At 46.1% G+C, this 21425-nt stretch overlaps 6 protein-coding genes across 7 annotated transcripts; 2 read left to right on the top strand and 4 right to left on the bottom strand.

Moving 5' to 3' along the window:
- On the top strand, positions 1-4626 carry LOC106658347 (bromodomain-containing protein DDB_G0280777-like). The gene is made up of 9 exons (XM_023458497.1): positions 1-574; positions 1007-1072; positions 1147-1234; positions 1308-1392; positions 1472-1606; positions 1677-1865; positions 1929-2128; positions 2203-4286; positions 4361-4626. The coding sequence occupies exons 1-9, from the start codon at positions 446-448 to the stop codon at positions 4400-4402; spliced, it is 3018 nt and encodes a 1005-aa protein (XP_023314265.1). The 5' UTR covers positions 1-445; the 3' UTR covers positions 4403-4626.
- A 1096-nt stretch (positions 4627-5722) lies between these two features.
- On the top strand, positions 5723-9460 carry LOC106658313. The gene is made up of 10 exons (XM_014380208.2): positions 5723-5942; positions 6023-6190; positions 6645-6809; positions 7250-7420; positions 7519-7627; positions 7772-7928; positions 8026-8149; positions 8235-8402; positions 8489-8992; positions 9076-9460. Exons 1-10 carry the CDS (start codon positions 5861-5863, stop codon positions 9372-9374), a joined length of 1947 nt encoding a protein of 648 aa, XP_014235694.2. The 5' UTR covers positions 5723-5860; the 3' UTR covers positions 9375-9460.
- A 76-nt stretch (positions 9461-9536) lies between these two features.
- LOC111693583 (leukocyte elastase inhibitor-like) lies at positions 9537-10622 on the bottom strand. The gene is made up of 3 exons (XM_023458506.1): positions 10383-10622; positions 10190-10352; positions 9537-10111 (listed from the first exon to the last, which is right to left on the bottom strand). Exons 1-3 carry the CDS (start codon positions 10604-10606, stop codon positions 9611-9613), a joined length of 888 nt encoding a protein of 295 aa, XP_023314274.1. The 5' UTR covers positions 10607-10622; the 3' UTR covers positions 9537-9610.
- Positions 10623-10709: 87 nt separating this feature from the next.
- Positions 10710-11456, bottom strand: LOC106658312. The gene is made up of 3 exons (XM_023458502.1): positions 11331-11456; positions 11167-11256; positions 10710-11076 (listed from the first exon to the last, which is right to left on the bottom strand). The coding sequence occupies exons 1-3, from the start codon at positions 11454-11456 to the stop codon at positions 10735-10737; spliced, it is 558 nt and encodes a 185-aa protein (XP_023314270.1). The 3' UTR covers positions 10710-10734.
- Positions 11457-11942: 486 nt separating this feature from the next.
- LOC106658311 (serine protease inhibitor 28Dc-like) lies at positions 11943-14319 on the bottom strand. The gene is made up of 4 exons (XM_014380206.2): positions 14064-14319; positions 13163-13821; positions 12943-13072; positions 11943-12870 (listed from the first exon to the last, which is right to left on the bottom strand). The coding sequence occupies exons 1-4, from the start codon at positions 14289-14291 to the stop codon at positions 12223-12225; spliced, it is 1665 nt and encodes a 554-aa protein (XP_014235692.2). The 5' UTR covers positions 14292-14319; the 3' UTR covers positions 11943-12222.
- A 791-nt stretch (positions 14320-15110) lies between these two features.
- LOC106658434 (serine protease inhibitor 28Dc-like) lies at positions 15111-20334 on the bottom strand. 2 transcript variants are annotated; one of them, XM_014380406.2, is made up of 3 exons: positions 20037-20334; positions 17685-18856; positions 15111-17619 (listed from the first exon to the last, which is right to left on the bottom strand). In XM_014380406.2, the coding sequence occupies exons 2-3, from the start codon at positions 18819-18821 to the stop codon at positions 16537-16539; spliced, it is 2220 nt and encodes a 739-aa protein (XP_014235892.1). In that variant the 5' UTR covers positions 18822-18856; positions 20037-20334; the 3' UTR covers positions 15111-16536. The 2 variants fall into 2 exon arrangements, with proteins under 2 accessions (XP_014235892.1, XP_014235891.1); XM_014380405.2 differs by having other exon boundaries at positions 17685-18853.
- Between the last annotated feature and the right edge of the window lie 1091 nt (positions 20335-21425).

Raw genomic sequence — 21425 nt, 5'->3', positions numbered from 1 at the left:
AATACCGTGACGTTGCGTGCAGAAACAATCAGTCAAGCAGCGGCCGGACTCTTTTGGTCCGCGATACATCCCCGCTGCGCCTCGCTCGAGTTTCCAGAGATTGACTTTATCAATCGGCATATTGTGTTTGTGTCTGTGCATGTGTGGTGTGTGTGTGAATTCGTCTCTCATCACATCGTCGTAACTCGTCAGTCGTCGCTGTTCTTTTGTGCAGAGCTCGAGTCCGCGGTGAAATCATCGATAACCCAGCCATCCACCTGCCGTAGCCTCCCCGATGCAGCTGATCAGAATTCGCGAGTTCTACCAGTGTCGGGCTCGAGTCTGAGTCCTGAGAAGGAAAGAATCGGAGAGAGAAGTGCAGCAGCCACCCTCGTTCGGCGTCGAGATTTCGCTGCTGTTGCTGCTGCTGCTACTGCCGCTGGCTGTGTTGTAGGCGATTGCTCTAATGGGCAAGCTATCGCAGAACTGGAATTCCGCCGACTCGGACGAATCGATCGAAAAGATCAAGAAGAGGAAGCGCAAGAACAAGCTCGAGGAGATCAGACGAAATGCCCTCGCGGCCAAGCGCAACTTGGTGAGTTTTCAGTCTTTGCAAAGTTATAACAATAGTGTGCATTTGGCAATAGAGCCGTCGTCGGCTCTTACACCCTGCACCGCCCCCCCGCTGGCGCCGCAGTCGTGACATCGCGAGGTTATGATACCGATGCGCTGTTTACATATCACATTGAATTCCTCCGATGCACCAAAGATATTCTGATCATTGTTGGTATTCTCTATCCCTCGCAGCGAAAAAAACGAGCGCCGATTAAGCAAAAGGCCCAGTCGAGTTTCATGAAAACTCTGCATCGGTTCGCATCGCAGAGAGCTGACATTGTGAGATTATTTCGCTCTTTTACTAATTCACATTCGTAACGATGTAGCTCGAGTTGTGTACATACACGCTAACCCGCGTGCACTCCGCCCGTAGCGATAATTTTTGCCTTTTACTTTTTTTTATCTTTTGCAGGAGGAAGCCACCAACGTGACGAATCTGCTCAATAGGAAAAATAATTCAAAGCCTTTTCCGGATCCTGTATGTTTACTTCTTTCTTTCTTTGTCTCTGCGCAATATCAGTTAAGAAATGTGCAATGGTTTTTGTCTCGTAGGTAAATGTCAACGGATTTTTTCGTAGAGGACTGAAAGGGAAATTGATATCGCGCCGGCCTAACGACAAGTTATTGTTGGATCCTCAACGTAAATTACTTTTTTTTAATTTATAATAATGAATATATTTGTTTTGGATAATCATCTTCACATCTAATTGTAGCAATTGATTCTCAAAACAAACTTAGAGAGGCAGTAGTAAATAATGATGCATTGAAACTCATGCAAACTTGCAGCATTAGTCACAAGTAAGATTTAATCATTTTATTTTATTATTAATAATGCAATTTTAATAGAAAATCATTTGTACTTTTATCGTAATTTTAGACCACCCGAAGATAAAGCATACAAAATACCACCAAACATAAGAAAAATTTTACAGGATTTTTCAGACAATTCTAGCTTCAGCAGTATTAACTCGAACAATAGGTTAGAGCATGCGAGTCCTAATTTAGGTCTAAAGTATGTGAGCGTACTAATATTATCCTTTAAAATTCAACTTTCTTGTTTTAATTATTGTATAACATTTCAGCGGAAAAAAAAAGGTCGCTTTGTTATCTGAAATAGAAAATCAAGAAATAGATTTCAATCAAAACTATCCATCGCCTTCAGCTAATGGGATAAGTAAAAAAGAAAAATGTATAAGACGATTATTTGAAGATGAAAACAGTACTAGTCATAACATAAAAAATAGCCAACCAGAACATGAAAATTTAATATGGTACTTTTTAAAACTGTTCATTTTTATTCATTTATCAAATTCTTTACTTTACTATATTTTTAGCAATCAAAACTCAGATACTCCAGAAAATATTATATACTTTACTGAACTTTCTCATGGTTCAAATGTAGATATTGCTGCTGAGAAGAGAAAACATGATTTGAAAATGAAACTTCAAGACAAACGAATTATTCAATATTACACAGAAACTTGTAAAATAATTTCAGAAAAAAGTTTGAGCGTCTTCAAAAATCATTTTCCAGGTAATAATATGAAAATCTTTGACACATTAAAATTTTATAAACATTATTATTATTATCTTATTTTTAATTTTCAGATCCTTTACAAGCTGCAAAAACTACTTTAAAAACAACTTACATCAAATCTTTTACTGACTTTATTTGTAAAGAAAAAAATACACCAGCTAATCAAAGAATTCGTTCATCAAATAAAGGTTCTGTTTCAAGTAACTCTGACATTTTACTGGAACCAGACTCTTGTATAGCTCGTATATTAGAAAAGAACCAAGTTATGTTCAATAAAACTAGTAATCGTGAAAATAATTCCATTTTATCTGAAGTTGATTTAGATAATATACCAGAGTCCAGTGTACCTGTGAGATTAAGAAATTTGGGAGATCCAACTCACAAAAGAAAAAGAGCAGCTTCTTCTAATGGGAATGGTAGTGACTTAGAAATCCCTTCATCTACAAAAGTCAATTCAGATATTAGTAGCACTAGAATGCATATGAATATGATCGACCCACAACGCCAAGAACTTGTTGCTCGATACTTGAAAGATGTCAACACAAATAATATGCATCAAAAAGAAAATTCTAATCGAAATGTTCATAGAGAACCTGACAGATTTGATAGTTTTATAAAAACTGAGAAGCCCTTTATAGGTAAAGAAACAAAACAATTAGCTGCCGCAAATAGAAATCCAAAGCATGTTCCATCAATTCTGAGAAAAAATCGACCCGCTATAGAAGGTGCATCAAAAGAAAAAACTTTCATAGCAGTGGAAAAAAATCGAAGTTCAAATCCATTAAAAAAATCCATGAGCCAAGAGTTCTTTAGTGATGAAACTTGGAAAAATGAACAATCTCCGAGTTTAGATGATTTAATTCCAAATGAGTTTATGTCAGCTCCAAAGTGTAAATATTCATATATGAATGCTAAATACAATCAACCACCAAGAATTAATGTACCTGTTAGACAAAACCAAGTGCATCAAAAAAATTCGAATTTTGAAAGACACCTATTTCCGCCATCACCACCTAGATACGTAGAAAATAGTTTCATTGTACAGCAAAATTTCAATCCATCTCCAATAAGAGACCAAATTAGTTGTTCTCAGAATAGTTCCAAAAATTTCGATTTTTGTAATTATCAATTGTCTCAAGGCAGTTCTGTTGCAGAAAGTAATGGAATGCAACGAATGATTAGTTTTGGTGACATACAACAAAGAACAGATCTTTTGACACTTCAATCGAGTCAAAGTCAAAAATGTTCTCAGAATAGCTTAAGCCAGTTCTCTAATCAAGATGATTATGTATTTCATTCAAATCATTGTCAGCAACCACAAGTCTGTAATCAAGCTAAAAACATGATACATAGCAATCATTTATGTAATGTATATGGCGATGTCCCAGATCCTAGAATGATCGAACTGTTGACACAACCAAGTTCTCAATTTTCAAACAGCGATGTACAATATAACGTTAATCAGACTTATTTGCCAAATGATAGTTATCAAGTTGTAGCAGCTAAAAATCAATTATGTAGTCAACAAGAGCCAATGATTGGTAACTGCATGCCTGTGCAAACACGAGGCATGAGTCAGCCTATAAAGTTTATGGCTACAGGTAGAGATCGATTACCTGTTAGGCGTCCGATTTACGATACAAAAGATTTTTGTACTCATATACACAAAAGTTCAATGTTAAATCCGCAACAGCAACAGCCGCCAAGCCAACAGCAAAAACAGCCGCAGCAGCAGCAGCAGTCGAGGCATTGCCATCAAAGAGATATAGTAAATATACCTCATTATATGGCAGTGAGTTCATCGACGATCCAAGATTGTTTCCGAAGCTTTCCTCAATCGTCAGGAAACAAAGTGAAAGTCGAGAAAATGTATCAAATTGTCGATCGAAATCGACCGATTTCGTCCAATTATAACGTACCAATACCGAACGGAAATTTTATTCCGACTGGTTTAGTTAGTCAAACTTTAGTTTGTCAAGAGAGCATGCCAGTTCACACAGTTGTAAATAATCCTAGAGATATTGGAAAACTTATAAATGGGTCACAGCAGCAGCAGCAGCAGCAGCAGCCGCCGCCGCCGTCGATCTACACCCAAGTTGGCTTTAACCAACTTAATCAAACCAATCAACATAGTCATTATGTTAATAGCGATGAGGTAAGTCCTCGACATGCATTGTGGAATTATAAAATGAATCGTGATATACTAAGCATGAATTGTTGTATTTGCAGGCTTACAATCAAATGAACAATGTTTATATTCAACAAATGTAACGTAACGTCCAGGCTCAATGGACCTTGAAAGTATCTTTAATCACACCAATATACATGGTGTTAGAATGATTGCCAGTTATAATCATTGTATCATAGTCGTTCCTATATAAACGCATCAATGTTTTGCACGCGTCGTCGTTTATACTGCTTTGTAATTTTTCATCGAATGAAATACGAATATATGTATTGTTTATTTATTTATTTTTTTATTTTGTAAATTTTTGCTCCCGTATGTATACGTGCGTAAGCAAAATCGGAGCAAAAAATCATTATATGATTTTTTTTGTTATGTGAAATTGGCGTCCTAGTAATAATAATACGATTGATCGAATTACAGCCTTATTTATGAAGGAAAGAAAAAAGCGAACCATCCGAGTTTTTTTTCATTGCATTTATCGCTCTCGTTCACAGGTAATGATAATGTTAATTTGAAGCAGCGAGAAAAGAGCACTGCACACAGCGGCAGTCCTTAATAACGTCGTTTGGATTTGTTCAGGCGTTATTATCGCCCAAGACAGTTTCTTTTACTCTCTTTCTCGAGCTCTCTTACGTAGATATATAGATATATATTATAACGCGTAGATCTAACTTTGTCGCTGGAAAGCCTCTGTGACTGTAGACGATGGGACGACGACTGGGTATGTATGGAAGTGTGCCACTGGTGCCGCGCTCGCTCGCGTGTGACAAAGTTTTCGGGCGCGAACAAAGAGTCGTTAAGCGGAAGTTACGTTGCCTGCACCCCTCGCGCGTGGTTGCAAATAATTTCATTTCAAGTTTCCTCCTCGCCCGATTGTATACGGTGCGCAATCGTCTTTGCCTGCTGCCTTTTTACCCGATTCTCTTTCTCTCTTTCCCTCTCCTTTCTCTCTTTTTCGGTCATACACCCGGATTTCTACGATACGAGCTTGGGTTAAAAAACGTCGGGTATACAGCTGGGTTATCCGAGCACAGAGTCAAGTTATGGGCAGGCAGGGAAAAACGTCGAACGCGCATCGCGAACGGGTGATAAGCGCGTCGGGTTTCAAGGCCTATTAATATAATAATCAGCTTCATATTATGCTCGTAATTTGTACTCGAGCTATATACGTACACCATTGGCTTGTATACGTACGATTATGTACGCGCGTCAAACACACATGGCTGCGTTTCTACGCGGCGGTGTAGCAGCAGTGGCTGCGAGAGAATGATACGGCGCGAAACGGATGCAGATAAGGTAAAAGACGGAAGCTGCGTCTCCGGCGCGCAGCGACCGACACCAAGCGCAACGAGAAGAACGATCGTCGCGATCGACGCAGTCAGAGAAAAGCTCCCCGTTGTCGCGGTACAAGCGCGCGAGTGCGAGATTTGCCCGTAAATTGTTCGAGTGCGTCGCGCGGCTCTCGGTATTATTATGAGCCACGTGTGTTGAGTGTTGCATCCCCCCGAAGTGTAAAGTAAAATCGCCAACTACCGCTGAAAATGACGACGACGACGAGGTGCTGTTGCTGCTTCTTCGTGCTCGTCGCGACTCTGCTGCTCGCCGAGGCGCTGAGATCCCCCTGTGAGTGTTCATCATTCGCAGCTCCATGATAATTTTTGCGATCACGCGTGCGTTTTTTTTTTGTTGTTGCTTATATCCAGCTGGATCGGGCTGCCGACTACCGAAGCTGAAAAACGGCCGATTCAGGCCCCGTGGCAGGGAGGGCCGGATCGGCAGGTACAGCTGCTTCTCGGACTACGTGCTCGTCGGCAACAAGTACACGACCTGCCAGCGAGGCGAGTGGGACACGCCAACGCCGATTTGCGTCAGTGAGTGTATTCATTATATATACACATATTAATACAGCAAAATGTGCTCTTGAGTCGCGAGAGAAGTTCGTCCAGAAACGATTATCAAAATTAAAAGTACGCGCAGTCTCTCTGCGGGAAATCGAGGTAAAGGAATTTTACGCGTTTATATTTGTAAGAAAACAGCTCGTCGTCAGTTATCCCCGAATTTTCGGAAGGACTTTGACTGCAATTACGCAGTTATATTCTACGCAGCAACACGAGTGGGGCGGGTGGTAAGAGGTGTAAGATACGCGCGCGAGATCCGCCTCGTGTGCTAAATATTCGTAGCGTAAATCTTGGACGCAAGCATATATCGTCGTATGACTTCTTTCTCGCGCATACAGATAACACTTCGTTCCAATTAAATGTGCTCGGATGAAAGTATATAACGTACGCATTTCTCGTCGTGCTTCTTTTTTCTTTTTTTTTTTAGGTGCCCGCTGCTCGGACCCACCCGTGCCCGAGCACGCCGTCGTGGGGAAAAAGTTCGACGGCGCCATACTCATGTACTTCTGCGAGCCCGGCTACCTGCTGGTCGGCAACTCGGAGATTTACTGCGACGGCCAGCAGTGGAACGCCACCGTGCCCTACTGTCGAGGTAATATTCCTTTTTTTCTGTGTGTGTGTTTTTTTATGCATATTAATATTAACAGCTAACTCGCACGGCACCGCTGCCGACTTTGCTGCTGCTGCTGCTGCTGCAGTCTGTGTATAAATAAATCGAAATAAATAAATTTGTTTTACGCGCGATTATCTCTTCGCGGTGGAAACTCGAGAGCTGTATACACACACACGAGCGAGGGGGGCACGATTTGCAATTTAATCGAAACGACGTTATTTATTTCGAGTTATCGAGGCCGAGAGTAGTACTGCAGCAGCAGCAGCAACGATAAAACGCGCAGCACCCCCAAAAGTGCACATCCAGAGTTGACCTCGTTTTCTCTTACTCTTTCTCTCGTGTGCGTTGTTTACCTCCATCCCCCCGTCGTCATCATCATCGTCGCCGTCGTCGTCGTCGTCGGTGGCGTTTCGGCACAGACTCGGACGCGCCCTTGCCGACTTCCTGCGATTTCGAGAAGGACGTTCTGTGCTGGTGGGAGCAGGATCCCCGTCACGACTTTGACTGGATAAGGCACAATTACGACACGCCGAGCGCCCACATCAACACCGGCCCGTCGCACGATCACACCCTCGGACCCGGTTACGATGGTACATATACGTATATTATCTATCTCGCATCTACTGAAACGTATCTTCTATATAGCTCGGTTAATTTTTCGTTTTCTCTCTCTGTCTCACTTGCGCAGGCCACTACTTGTACACGGAAGCTTCCGGCAGATTACTCAACGACAAAGCTCGCATTATATCTCCGCTTTACCCGGCTCGACTCACCGAATCCGGATGTTTTTCCTTCTGGTATGTATGATCGTATCATTTTTTTTTCTCCCAGCTCCCACTCTCTCGAAGTCATATCGTCGCGCCGAATCGCAGCGACTATGGATATTTTTTCTTTCTTCGCGTAATTTTGTTTGTGCTTTTTTATTCCTGAATTGCAAAAAGGTATCACATGTACGGCTCGACGATCGGCACTCTCAATGTCTACTTCAAGCCGGAGACCCAAGCCGAGCCGGAAGTCAAGTGGACGAAGGAAGGCAATCAGGGCAATCATTGGCTCCGCGGCATGTTCCCCTTGCCGCCCGTCAACACCAGTTTCCAGGTTCGTGCGATGACTTTTTTTTTTTTTTATCTCCTCGAGATCCGAGTATCGTCTTATTATCGAACGATCGTTTGTCACTATTACGCGCATCACACAGATCATCATCGAGGGAGTACGCGGCACGAGCTACATCAGCGACATAGCCATCGACGACGTCGCCATACTGCAGGGCGAGGACTGCAACGTGAAAATCACGAGCTTCGAGCCGAGCGCCGATATCGGTGAGTTTCCAACGAGCCACCGGCCCCCCTATGTATGCCCAGCCGGACTTATGGATAATCAATCGGTGATTTCGTGATTTCGCAGACGAGATCGAGCTGAGCCACGCCATGCAGAGCTGCAAGGGTCGCTGCGTGAACGGCACCTGGGACTCGCTGAGGGAAGAGGCCAGCCCCTCCCTCGGCTGCCAGTGCACCCTCGACTGCTCGGACAACGCCAACTGCTGTCCGGACTTTGCTCTGCACTGCTTATACGGTACGCGCGTCCGCATCTTTCGTATACTTGAAATAACGCAACGAAACTGAAACGTTTTGACTCGTCTCCTTCCGACCTTTATATAGAGATGCCGGAGCAGCCGGATAACTCGTCGAGCGAGGCGGCAGCAGCGCCCCAAGAGCCGCCGCCGCCGCCCGCCGTGACTTCGGCCGAGAGCGAAGCGGCTACCGTTACGATGCCGCCGACAATTAATTCAACAACGATCGGGACGAGTACTGGTACTGCCTCGACTGCGACGTCGAAGTCGTCGTCGTTAAGCAGCGAAACAGCTACGACAACTTTTACTCCTACAACTACTACTGCTGCTGCTGCTGCTGCTGCTGCTGTTAATACTACTACTACTGCTACAACTTCTGTACCTTTTACTACAACTACTACTACAGCTATTACCACTACTACTACTAATACTACTGCTGCTGCTGCTGCTGCTAAAACTGCAGCAACTGCAAAGCAAACTATGGCCACTCGGTCGACAATCATTAAGCTAACTACCAACGGAGCGACCTGGAAAATTCCGGCAATCGGGAGAGCGCCGAGACCGACGATAGCCAAGAAAACATCTGAAACTGGTAAAAGCTCGTAACGACGACGACTTCGTTGTCCACTCGACATTCGCTCGAACGTACGAACATTTCTGTCCGATTGTCCGCAGGTGCAGCCGCCATCGCCGCCGCCGCTGATGAACCCGTTCAAAGCCAGCTGGAGAGGACGTCGGGCCTCGGGGTCGCCGGCGTGGTCGCCGCCACGTTCGGCTGCTTGGCCGTTCTGGCCAGCGCGACGACGCTCGTCTTTCTGTTCGTCGTCAAGTACCGTCGGTCGAATTACAAGAGGCGCTCCAACACCGGCGGCGGCTTCTCCGAGGACAGCGACGTCAGATTTCTCACCTCGGACGAGGCACTGGATTTCAATCTGGCCAAGCCGGCCGACGAGTCGCCCTACGATAGAATGTGACGAGATCGTCTCGTGTGCGCGTATGTGCGAACGTGTGCTTGCGGAGAGTGCCTGTGCGACTTTTGTTTGTTTATTTATTTTTTTTTTTTTCCTTTAAGGCTGCTAATTTTTAAGTTGTAAAATTTATGAGAAATTTTCTCTTTATTTTTTCAAAGTATAAAAAGTACATGTATAAAAATTACGACGACGACGACGACGACGACTGTACGCGACAACTCGAGGTTTAATCCACGGATCTAGGGTTTGTTGATGGTGCCGTAGAACAAGATAGACTTGGTGACTTTGTGCCTGATGAAGAACAAGAAAGGATGATCGGCCAGGAATCTCTTGTAAACGCCGCCGGCTCGGTCGATTATGCCTAAGCCGGCAGCCGCTGCCTTGGTGCCGCTCTCCGTCACGGACATCTCGACCTTCTGCACGATCTTGTCGAGGTAGGCGCGACGACTACTCGTCGTTGCGTTCTCCTCGTGGCTGCTGCTGCTGTTGTTGTTGTTGCGCGGCTCGCCGTAGCTCAGATCGGCCGCCGCGGGATCGAACAGCGTCTCGAGTCCCATGGCGCCGAGAACGTCTCGCAGCTCGAGCTCGCTCGACAGACGCATCCTCGGCAGGCCCAGCGAGCAGTGGGTATCCTTCATCTTACCGATCAGATCCTCGATGCGTTCGAACGTCAATTTTTTCTTCAACTCTCGCAAGTGCGACGATCCTACTTTGGTCGGCAAGAGCACGTACATGGAGAGCTGAAAATTGAGCGAGTTGGAATTTCCATTTTTCATTGATAAAATATCGAAGCTAGACCGGATAAAAGTGTACCGTACCTTGGAGCCTTCGTATGGAAGTTCTATAATTTGTGCTCCAAAATCTTCGTCCAGGTGGTAGTTAAATTTGTTCATGTTCACCATCATATCGATCTCGCGCGACTCGTTTTCTTCGACGTAAAACGGCATCCTACATTTGTATATCAGATTAATACTCGATTCTGTTCAACTTTATTTCCATCTTCGCACTTACCTTCTCGTGAACTCTTCCGGCATAAAATGTGTCGTCCACTCGTCTTCGAAGTACAGGGCAGACGCGATTATCGCTTGCGTCTCGGCGTTCGGAGCATCGCTCAGCATGGACGGAATGAGCCCCTCGGTTTTATTGCTCACCCAGTCGTTGATCAATTTTTTGGCTTCCGCTCCGTTTTCGTAATCGACGCCGAAGATGTCAGCCTTGTAAAATCTTTCGCTCATCGACTTGAAATCGCTCGCAATTTCAAAGTCTTTCTGAAAATTTTATATTTTTTTATATATCGTTATTACACTTTGACCCACTCGATCGAAGCGATCGTTCGTTGGCTCGGATTCGTGTGTATGTTATACTATACCTCGAGGAATACACCTGTGCCAAAGTTAAACTTCAACGATTCGACGCCTGCTGAATTATCGAGAGTCTCCAGGATACTCTGGCCGAAAAAGTGATGAAAAATTTCCGAATGATTGGCGAGCGGCCCGCTCGGATTGAGATTTAAAACGCGGGCGACTTCTTCGAACGTTCGCCCCTTGGAGGCCAAGAGAATCGTAGCCAGTAACGTTTGCAAGCTCAAGGGTGAGAAAACGAGATTTTCATTGACCGAGCCGCCCGCGCTCCCCCTGCCATCCTCCAAAGTTTCATCCAGGCTGAGAGTGAATCGCGTCAGTCCTTTTGACAAATCGTCTCGGATCTAGTGGCGGTACGAAGTTCGCGCTGGTTGAGATACTTTTCCCGGAATTTTTCAAACGCGATAAAAAGATGTATGCAATAAAGTGAGTACCTTGTCTTTTAAATCGGTCGACAGCTCGATCTTATCGTTCGACTTCATTCGGGCTTTCAAGCTTTCCACTTGATTGGAAATTTCGGACTCCTCCGGATAAAAAGTAACAATTTTTGTCAATATTTCATAACGCTCGATAATTTAAAATGTTACATTTTCCATACCTCGTCTTTTTGTTTCGACAAATCGTATTCCGACGCTTCCTTCAGCGCTTGCAGTTGATCGGGAAAAATTACATCTTGGCACAGGCAACATGTCGCCAGTAAAATAGTTGAAACGAGGTACTTCATTGTTGAAGAAATGACGAACGTTGACTAAGCTACAGAGGACGATTCGCCGGTTCTCTCGACACAATGCTCCGAGTAATTTTTTTGTTATCAAAAAAAAAAGCCGAAAGCGAGTGTAAAGAGAGCCAATGAGAGAAGATGAATTGTAAGATAAGAATTTTATTATGCAATAAGCCATATTAATTAATAATTTGGAATTATTCGAGGTTTTTTTGGGTTCTATAGAAAAGAAATAATGTAGTGTAAATATTTGTGTCAATAAAAAAACATTTTTCGCTTTCAAGCTCAACGTGTATTGAAATTCTTTTTAAAATTACGGTTCTCTACTACGTGATCAATTATGAATTATTTAACTTTGAGTTATCGCTACTTGCGTCACTTGATTGTTTTTTTTTTTTTTTTTTTTCGTCTAATTAGGTAAGATGGGAAACAAAACGTATGTAATAACCTCATGACTGCATTATTGCGATTAATGAGAAAAATGCGAGTCACGATGCAGTGCACGCGATCGCTCAAAACGTTTTTAAAGCCGCTGCACCGGATGATCCCAAGAAAGGATTTGGGCTTTTAATTTTCAAAATTCATGGTAACTCGAGCGATCGTTTGCCTTAATACGCACGAATGAAAAAGTCAACAAATTAGTCACACTTTTATGAGTACTTTAATTATAATTCGTTCGACAATCGACGAGCTATGCACTAATTTTTATAAAGTCTTTGCAAAAATGAGGAGGAGGTGGAAAATGGTGTGTACAGCGGATAAAAAGTAATCATAATTTGGGCGGCGGCTGGGTATAAAACGGCGTAGGCTTGTTGACGGTCGCCCAGAACAAGAGACTCTTGGTCGGGGCGTGCCTGATCGCCAGCAGGAACGGCCGGTCGGCCTTGAAGCGCTCGTCCGGCAGTATCTTGTCGATGAACTCGATGGCGGTTGCGGCGGCGGCCTCGGTGCCCTCCTCGTTCACCCGCATCCTGACCCGGTGCAGCAGACTGTCGGCGAACAGGCCGGGATTCACGAGGTCCGCCGCGCGCCTCAGCTCGTCCAGCCTGACTGCGGGCAGATTCGAGCGCAGATACGCCACGAGGCTCGGGTCCAGTCGGCGCGCCAGGCAGTGGTCCTGCTCGAAGGGCGACTCGTATCGCGAGGCTCGGACGTCGTCGCCGCCGAGAGGATTGCCCTGGGACAGCATGCCCAGATCGGCCGTGGCCGGGTCGAACAGCGACTCGAGGCCCATGCGCTTGAGGGCCCGCTCGAGGTTCAGGTCGCTCGACAGATTCATGCGCGGAAAGGCCACGAGGCAGCTTCTGTTCTGCATCTTGCCGATGAGCTCCTCGAGATCCGCGGCGTTCATACGGCGCTTAAGATTCCTCAGCGCGGCTGCGCCCGGCTCGTCCGGCAGAATCGCGTACATGCTTACCTATATGCAACAACGACAATTAGCCTGCAATCGCGTCGCGGCAAATTTCACGTGGCGAAAATAGATAATTACCTGATTATTTTTGTACGGAAAGCCGATGATCTTGACCTTTAGCTTGGGATCGTTGTAGAACGGAAATCGGCCGTCGTTGTACATCATGTCCACCCAGACCGTACGATTTTCATCGATTTTGAACTCGACTCTGGAACGCAAATATTCAACGAACAAAAAAAAAGGAGAAAATATTATTCATCCGGTCAGTGCGAAAATCCGTATGATGTATAATAATAACTTTTGAGTGATTCCGTCGATGAAGTGTTGATCCCACTCGCCATTGAAATACAGCACCGACGCTATGATCGCCTTGGTCAGCGGGCTCGGGACCTCGTCCAGTATGCTCTCGATTTTGCCCTCGCTCTTCTCGTAAACCCAATTGTTGATGACCTGCTGGGCCTCCCGGCTGTGGTGCTCGAAATCCAGATTCACCACGTCGCCGCGATAGAATTCCCTGCTTATGGATTGGAACTCGTCGCGTATCAGATAGCCGCTCTGGTGTGGGGAAAAGTATTTATAGCCGGAATTAGACGGGGAGTTCATAATTTGTATGACGATAACTTTGCTTACTTTGAGAAAGAGCCCGAGACTCAGTCGAGCTTTCGGCCCGTCCGGATCGTCCGCCAGTCCTTCGATCATCTCCTGATTGGCCAAGCCGACGATCTTGTGCACCAGCTCGGAGTCGTGATAGACGTCGTGAATGATCTCGAAGCCTAAGATCTTGGCCAGCTCGTTGAAGGTCTCGCCGTTCGAGGCCAGCAGCACGAGGGACAGAGTCGCCGACAGGGCCAGCGGCGAAAACACGATGTTCTCGTCGTTGCTCGAGTTCGACTCCTCGATGGCTCGGTCCAGATTCAGGCTAAAATTCGCTATCGCTCTCGAGATCAGCCCGAAAGTCTATGCAAAAAAAAAAAAAACAAAAAAATTCATTATATTCGGAAAATCCGATCGAATTTCAAGCAGTCGGTCGTTACATTATTCAAAATACCACGTCGTGTTTATTTGGCGAGTACGCGTAATTTTACAAAGTGCATAGCGCGTTTGATTAAAGTTTTGAATAATTCACAGAACGGGCCGATTAGAACTTACGCGAGATGTAACGAAAGGCAAAAATTATTATCATACATGGAAAAACGTACCTGCTCTTCCCACTGAGGCGGAAAAAATGAATAAAGTTTCAATTTTTCATGGAGGCTGCTCCTTTGAGGCTTTATGAAATTTTCCGTTGCATATTTATAAGGAGGAACGTGCATCGGTACACCGCGCAGCGCATCGATTTTGATTTTTTCCCACTCGTCCGGAAAATATATCGAGCTCTTTGCGCGGCATACTGCGATGAATAGTATTAATGCAAAAATATGTTTCATCGCTGCGCTGTGCTCTCTATATATAACTTTCTCTCTCTCCTGCTCTCTGAAGCTCGAAAGAGTAAAACAAATTCAGTATCCCGATTTTGCACTATCGATTTTTCGTTCGACGTTCGATTCGAGGCCCGGATTAAATTATTTTTATATGCGAATATTATATAATTGCGTACTGCGTTATTTAAATACCTCTATATTGTGCGAGCGAAGTTCGATTATAAAAAATTATAACTTTTCCCTGATTACGTCACGAGACAGTGCGCACCATGTGTGTGCGTTTCAAGTGGAACTCATGTTAGATGTGGCGATTCCGCTCGACTACGCGAAAACATAACTCCGCGCCGAGCATCGAGATCCGTCCCAATTCCTGTCATTTGCAAACTCTCCGCTCTCTTTTTTTTCTCTTGCTTCGCGTTCATGTCATCGTCAATGTCAAATCGTAAGGCAAGTGCATACACACGCATGCACGCGGAGTGCACAGCGGGTATTTTTCTGTTAAAAGTTAAAGGCAAGAAGAAAAAAAAGCTGTGCAAATATTGTCCCGGCGGATTGATTTCTAATCCATTGCGCACTCGACGCTGCCGCTGCCGCTGCCGCTGCTACGTACACGACCGATTTCGCGCACTCGAAACGACCCACAACGCGCGCGTCATTATTTCATTTATTGGCCGATTATTAATCGATCGTACGATAAAAAAAAATTTTGACGCGACGAAGAACTTGGCAAAAGTACACTTGCTTTCGTTCAGTGTCGACGACGACGTTGCGCGACTCTTTTTTTTCTTCTTATTGTACCTTATTATGACGTCAGGATATTTATAATTATATAATTAGTTTGGAAAATTGGATTGCGATACTTGTACCGAAATTCACTGTAGATCGTGAAAAAAAAATGAGAGTGCGTACATGATTGATTGCTCGTTGAAAAGTGAAGGAAAAGATAAATCACACTTTGTTATTGACTTTTTACTTTTTTATTACGTATAAATATTTTACAGTATCGAAAAAAATCGATTCTTTCGTCTTCGTTTTTTGTTGTTGTTGTTGTTGTTGTTGTTGTTTTATTTTATACATTATAACAGCGCACTATAAACACAGACATATTCGTGAATAAAAAAAAAAAAGTAAAATTAAAAGGTAGGAATGCCGACGGATATTATCTACAAAATGGACGACGAAGTGCGTGCGCGCGCGCGCGCGTGTGTGTGTGTGTTTCGCACATATGTATAAAAACTAAAAATGCATTAAAAATTATCCAGCGCGCGACTGATGGCGTTTTTCAATAAATCATCGCTCGTTACAACGTAGGTAGGTATATTAACGCGTGCGTTGGAAAAAAAAAGGTTCTTTTATCGTCGCGACAAATGCACGCGTACGACTCTCTTCTCTCTTATTCTCTCTGCAGTTACCGTGTATCGTATAATGTAAACGAGGCTCTGAAAAAGGCGAGTTCACGAGCTCTCATAAGTCATGATAATAATAATAATAATATAAAGTTTACGCGTACATAAAAAAGTAGCCCGCGAGAAACGATCGATACGCTTCGAGGAGGATATAACGAATCGCCAGGCTAGCGAATGAAAATTTTTTTGCAAAATGGCTCGCTTACGATAGGCGAAAATCTTCGGCTCGTGTTTGCAAAATATTCACATTTTAACCTTGGCAGTTTTCGCAGCTACATATCCTCCGTCGAGGTGCAAAATTTTACTCTCTGTTCGTATTTCGATGTATATATAGTATATATGTATAGAATAATGAGCCGCTGGTTGGCTGGTTGGCTGTCTGGCACACTACGAACTACACACACACACACACGCGCATACGCACACACCCACCTACATACACACACACACAAACACGCGTACGGAGCAAACTTGCATAGCTTTGAATATTATAATACTCGGCCAGGATTTTGGCTCGAAACTTGCCTCGCGTATACAAGTAGGGTAAAAAGCGATTACACACGAGCTCGCGAGAGAGAGAGAGAGCTGCGAACTTTCGAGGAGTAACGGATTTAAACTTATCAGTACGGTTGGTAATATTCGTCTATACGTATACACACGAGAGCGTGTATACGTGCACTATATTTATCGATTTTAGTAGTAGTAGTAGTAGTAGCTGAGAACGAGAGATAGAGTCTACGGAGAGCGAGATGAAAATGTGTAAGTGTATACAACGCATTAGCTGCGCGTCGTATACCAAGAATCACAAAAGATTTTTAGTCGCGTACTCGTTTCTTTATATCGAATTAAGGCGAGTCTTTGCCGACGTAGAACGGATCGGGCCTGTTGATCGTGGCCCAGAACCAGATGGACTTGCTCGCGTCGTGCCTGATGAAGAAGACGAAGGGCCGATTGGCGATGAAGCGCTTGAAGTTGCCCGTCCGGTCGAGCAGGATCGAGGTGGCGGCGGCGGCCTCGGTGCCCCGCTCGTTCACCACCATCTCGACCTTGTGCAGCACGTCGTCGGCCCAGATGCCCGGATTCGTCAGGCCCGGCGTGTTTCTCAGCTCGTCCACGCCGAAGGTCGGCAGCTTCTGCGACTCGACGAAGTTCAGGAATTCCTGGTCGATCGGCCGATTCTGGCGCTTCCATCTGCGCGGCTGCCATACATTATTCGTTTGCTGCAGTTGCTGTCTGAAGTAGCGGCTCTGCGCGTCGCTGCTGCGATTGATGCTGGCGCCGGGCTTGAAGCCACCCTGGGCCCTGGCCTGCGCTTGGCCGTACTGCTGTTGCTGCTGTGGCAATGGTGCCGAGGCTGGAACTGCTAGCGGTGGTGCTTGCAGCAGTTGCGACACCGGTTGCGGTCTCGGCGCCGATTGATACGACTGGGCGAACGGCTGTGGACGGATCAGTGCCGATACCGGTGCCGGGGCTGGCTGATAACCCGCCGGTGCTGCTGGTGGCTGATAACTCGCGGCGTATTGATAAGTCGGAGCGAACGAAGCCGGTGCCGAAGCCGGTTGGAACTTTTGCGACGAATAATTAACCGGCGAAGCCGGTGCCGCAGCCGGTTGGAACGTCGGCGAATAATTCACCGACGCCGGTTGCTGCTGCTGTCGAGGCTGCTGCGGTTGTTTACTACCCGGACCACCGGACAGTACGCTGAGATCGGCCGTGGCCGGATCAAAGAGCGAGTGCAGCCCGAGAGCCTTGAGGGCGCCCTGCAGGCCCAGCGTGCTCGACAGCTTCATGCGCGGAAAGCCGATGATGCAGGACTGATTGCGCATCTGGTCGATCAGCGACTCGATGATCTCCGGATTGAGCTTGCTCCTCATCTCGCGGAGGCCGGCCGTGCCCTGCTTGTCCGGCAGTATGGCGTACATCGACAGCTGTAAATGTGGTCAAATTAGTTAGAGAGGGGCGAGTCGAAGAAAAATCGTCGATGCGTCCTTACCTCGCGTCCCTTGTAGGGGAAGCTGATGATCTTCAGGCCCAACTGGGCGTCCTCGTGGTACGGGAACTCGCCGCCGTTGTACATGAGATCGACCATGACCGACTGATTGGGCTCCGTGAAGAAGGGCTTCCTCCTCGTCGACTCCTCGACGAAGTGCTGCTCCCACTCGCCCATGAAGTAGAGGGCCGACGTGATGATGACCTTGGTCAGCGGACTCGGTGGCTCGCTAAGCAGGCTCTTGATCAGTCCCGCGGTACGATTGTTCACCCAGTTGTTGATCAACTGCTGGGCCCCCTTGTTGTCGCGCGAAAAATCCACGTTCACCACGTCGGCCTTGTAGACGTTCTCGCTGACGGCGCGAAACTGCTCGCGTATCGGGTAGCCGTTCTCCACGAAGATGCCGAAGCCGAAGTTGGATCGTGGCAGGGTCGGGTCCAGCTGCTCCTTCTTCAGGGTCTCGCGTATCGACAGCCCGAAGATCTGATGGACGATCTCCGAGTGCTTGGAGACGTCGATGCCCGACTCGAGGCCGAGGATCTTGGAGACCTCGTCGAAGGTCTTGCCGCCCGAGGCGAGCAGCACCATCGACAGGGTCAGGGTGAGCGAGGCCGGCGAGAAGACGCGATTCTCCGTGCTCGCCTCCGAGGTCTGCTCGATCACGCGGTCCAGATCGAGGGCGAACTTGGTGATGCCGCGCGAGATGAGATTGAGCACGTGATCGCGCCAACGTGGCGGCAGAAAATTGTCGAACGGCGTGGCACCTAATTGTTGTTGGGCCGGTGGTCGGTTGGGCGCCAGAGCCGACGACGACGACGCAGGCCCAACAAGGGCGCCCGGTGGAGGTGGAGGAGCAGCCGAGGCGGCCACAGGCGCAAAGCTCGCGAATTGGCCGACCGGATGCGTGCCGGGGGCTCCCGGTCTGGTCCAGTAGTTGCCGTTGTTGTTGCCGTTGAGCTCGTTGGGTCGCGCGCCGCTGATCTGATAAGACTGGAGCCGTTGGTTTTCGGCCTCGTCCTCGGCTTGCAGCTTCATCATCTCGAACGCGTCCGGATAGACGAAGCCCTGCTCCTGGCAGCTAGCCAACATAGTCGTCAGCTGCACCAGCAGCAGCAGTGCCGTAAGCGCGAAATACTTCATTTTTCTTACTTCGAATGTCTTGCTACGTCGATCTGCTGGACAAAACAAATGTATCGTATTATACTTCTATCGTGACGATTTAGGCTTGTTTAAAGAGTCGCAGTTGGCCGATACGAGAGTGGAATACGTAAAGCAAAAATAAAATAAAAATTTAATCCACATCTAGCTCGCACGGCACGTCGACGACGACGACGACAACAATCGACATGAATATTCAGCGGCCTTTAAAATTGCCCTCAAGATCGGCCAACGAGAGCGAGAGAGAGAAAAATCGATATATACATACTCGAGCGCTTAAATATATGGAATAAATAAAATAAAATAAAAAACAACGCCATTGAGCCGTGATTCCGTATACACGTGTACAACTACGTCGATCGTATTCGAGGCTTTTTCTCTCTCTCGCTTTAATTCGTTTAATTATTTTTTTTTCCTCGTGATGCCGGGTTAGGCCAGCTGCAAACGGTAACGGGCCATTTCGCGTTTGCGCGCGCGCGAGATAATTCCAATCGTGTATATATTATAAACAATTGAGCTTGGCCGCGCGCGCGAATGTGCGTAGCACATGGAAAATTGAAAGCCGAGACTATTAAAAAAAAAAAAAAAAAAATGATAGCAATTAAAAAAGAAGGAAAAAATGTCAGGCGTATAAAACTTTTTTTATGGACTCCGGCTGCACAAACGAGGCGCGCGAACGATTAATTACCATGGCGCATTAATTATTACTGCCGTATATACACAAACTGTCGTCGTCGCGTTCGCATCTTTGGCAAGGCGAGCTGCAAATATCATATAGTAGTAGTAGCAGTAGCACATGTGGTATAGCATATATATCGATGCTACGGAACACACTGACGCACTTGCGCCGCGGCCAAGCACAAGCACACAAACATACACGGACGAGGTTTATATATGCCTCGCATAAACAAGTTTCGAGAGTATTTTAACTTAGTAGTTGTAGTAGTAGACATGTGAGCTCTCGTCTGGAAGAGTACGTGTGCGTGTTAAAGATCAATCGTATATGGAGTTTCGCAATGATAATGACGAGGAAAGAATCAAGGTTAAGTCAAAAGTCGAGCCGCCGCCGGAGGAAAAAAAGAAAGAGACGCGCACATGGTATGCGCGCGTATTATATCTCGATAACGTTGCTCGCGACTATATATACACGCAGACAAGCGCAAAATGTTGATGTTACGAATAATAGATTGGACTCACCGTCTATCGATGCCTCTCCTAACGGATGATGTCCGGTGATTATCGGCCGAGTCCCACACAAACACACACAGCCGACTCGGTGACAATTACGAGAGTATGTACACGAAAAAAAAAGGACTAATACTGCTGCTCGATTATTTGCATATCTGTCAAGCACCGTCGACTCGTATATGTACGTGCGTTTACTCGCGATGAAGAAGAAGCGGCTGCGAGTATTATATATACTCGATCGACACACTGTGTTTATATATGTATAGGAAGCTGCGACCGGTTCTTGCTCGGTGGTCGCTCGCGAGCCGACTGGTTCTTGGCCGCAGAGCTGCAGTCGTATTTTACCGCGTGCCGTTTTTCTATCTGCTGCTGCTGCTGCTGCTGCTGCTTCTTGTGACTCCCCACCCCGGCGACTTGCCAATCATCTTCGTCATCATCGGCATCATCCGCGGCCTTCCTTCGCGCGAAACGTTTACCTCTCTCTCTCTCTCTTTGGGAATCGATGATCGGCGCCGACGGTATATACGCACGTTTTTTTTTTTTTCAATTAACATATAATATACGTATTCGGAATCGGTTATTGTGCCGATCGTCTCGAAAGTGAGAGAGAGATATCGATGGACGAGCGACGTCCGCACGTGCATCGCAGCTCCTATACCCAATATTGGTTTGTTTACGTGTATAAACGCGCGCGTTTGTGCAGTCGCCGCTGCACAAATTACACGAGACGACGTGACGAGGGTTGCTCATCAACGTCGTGCCGCTACCGATTTCAGCCCATTCTCGTGCGCGCCTGGCCATTATTTGCAGCAGTTCGACCTCTCCCCTCTTTGTGTGCGTAAGTGTGTGTGTGTGTGTGTGTGTGTGCCATTGTACAAACAACGGAGCTTTGTTACTCTCCCTGTCTCTCTTCGCGCTTGGCCATTCAACACCCTCTGTCCAGCGCATTATAGAGTCCCGATCGCATACAGTCTTTGCCCTCGAATTCGATCAAAGCCTCCTTAGACGTACACACGTAGATCGTTGATGCGCAATCGCGAGTCTGGGGCATAAAATATCGTACTTGGCGCAATCTTTTTGGGTCACGCAGCCATCGTGATGCACTTTTTATTTCGCTTATATACCTATTATCTAGGCTAGCATCGCGACTCGTCTTTTAAATTTTTTTTCTTTCTCTCACGCGCAAACGAGTATAATATAATGCGCGCACACGCGTGCGGCCGCAGATTATACATTGTGGTGACGCACGTGAATTTTACCGATACCGACCCCGAGAGAAAAAAAAAAGATGGTTTTTGGAATTTGCGTAAATTCGATGTGTACGTAAAATCGTAAATCCGCGCGATACGCATGCCGAGACTTCTTTTTTTTTGTAAAATAATAAAAATATACATATAT

The sequence above is a fragment of the Trichogramma pretiosum genome, unplaced genomic scaffold, assembly GCF_000599845.2.
Source record: "Trichogramma pretiosum strain Unisexual culture from Peru unplaced genomic scaffold, Tpre_2.0 scaffold114, whole genome shotgun sequence".
NCBI classification, from domain to species: domain Eukaryota; kingdom Metazoa; phylum Arthropoda; class Insecta; order Hymenoptera; family Trichogrammatidae; genus Trichogramma; species Trichogramma pretiosum.
Note: the sequence above shows the minus strand (reverse complement) of the source record. Positions and strands in the feature narration are given on the sequence as shown.

Coding starts and splice junctions, on each gene's coding strand:
- LOC106658347 (XM_023458497.1), top strand. CDS start 446: ATGGGCAAGCTATCGCAGAACTGGAATTCCGCCGACTCGGACGAATCG. Junction 1,073..1,146: donor CAAAGCCTTTTCCGGATCCT/GTATGTTTACTT, acceptor TTTGTCTCGTAG/GTAAATGTCAACGGATTTTT. Junction 1,393..1,471: donor ACTTGCAGCATTAGTCACAA/GTAAGATTTAAT, acceptor TCGTAATTTTAG/ACCACCCGAAGATAAAGCAT.
- LOC106658313 (XM_014380208.2), top strand. CDS start 5,861: ATGACGACGACGACGAGGTGCTGTTGCTGCTTCTTCGTGCTCGTCGCG. Junction 5,943..6,022: donor CGAGGCGCTGAGATCCCCCT/GTGAGTGTTCAT, acceptor GCTTATATCCAG/CTGGATCGGGCTGCCGACTA. Junction 6,810..7,249: donor CACCGTGCCCTACTGTCGAG/GTAATATTCCTT, acceptor GTTTCGGCACAG/ACTCGGACGCGCCCTTGCCG.
- LOC111693583 (XM_023458506.1), bottom strand. CDS start 10,606: ATGAGCGAAAGATTTTACAAGGCTGACATCTTCGGCGTCGATTACGAA. Junction 10,353..10,382: donor CCGGAAGAGTTCACGAGAAG/GTAAGTGCGAAG, acceptor ATAAAGTTGAAC/AGAATCGAGTATTAATCTGA. Junction 10,112..10,189: donor TTCCATACGAAGGCTCCAAG/GTACGGTACACT, acceptor CTCAATTTTCAG/CTCTCCATGTACGTGCTCTT.
- LOC106658312 (XM_023458502.1), bottom strand. CDS start 11,456: ATGAAGTACCTCGTTTCAACTATTTTACTGGCGACATGTTGCCTGTGC. Junction 11,257..11,330: donor TGTCGAAACAAAAAGACGAG/GTATGGAAAATG, acceptor TTTTATCCGGAG/GAGTCCGAAATTTCCAATCA. Junction 11,077..11,166: donor CGACCGATTTAAAAGACAAG/GTACTCACTTTA, acceptor TACCGCCACTAG/ATCCGAGACGATTTGTCAAA.
- LOC106658311 (XM_014380206.2), bottom strand. CDS start 14,291: ATGAAACATATTTTTGCATTAATACTATTCATCGCAGTATGCCGCGCA. Junction 13,822..14,063: donor CGCCTCAGTGGGAAGAGCAG/GTACGTTTTTCC, acceptor TTTTTTGCATAG/ACTTTCGGGCTGATCTCGAG. Junction 12,871..12,942: donor TTCCGTACAAAAATAATCAG/GTAATTATCTAT, acceptor TGTTGCATATAG/GTAAGCATGTACGCGATTCT.
- LOC106658434 (XM_014380406.2), bottom strand. CDS start 18,821: ATGAAGTATTTCGCGCTTACGGCACTGCTGCTGCTGGTGCAGCTGACG. Junction 17,620..17,684: donor TCCCCTACAAGGGACGCGAG/GTAAGGACGCAT, acceptor CCACATTTACAG/CTGTCGATGTACGCCATACT.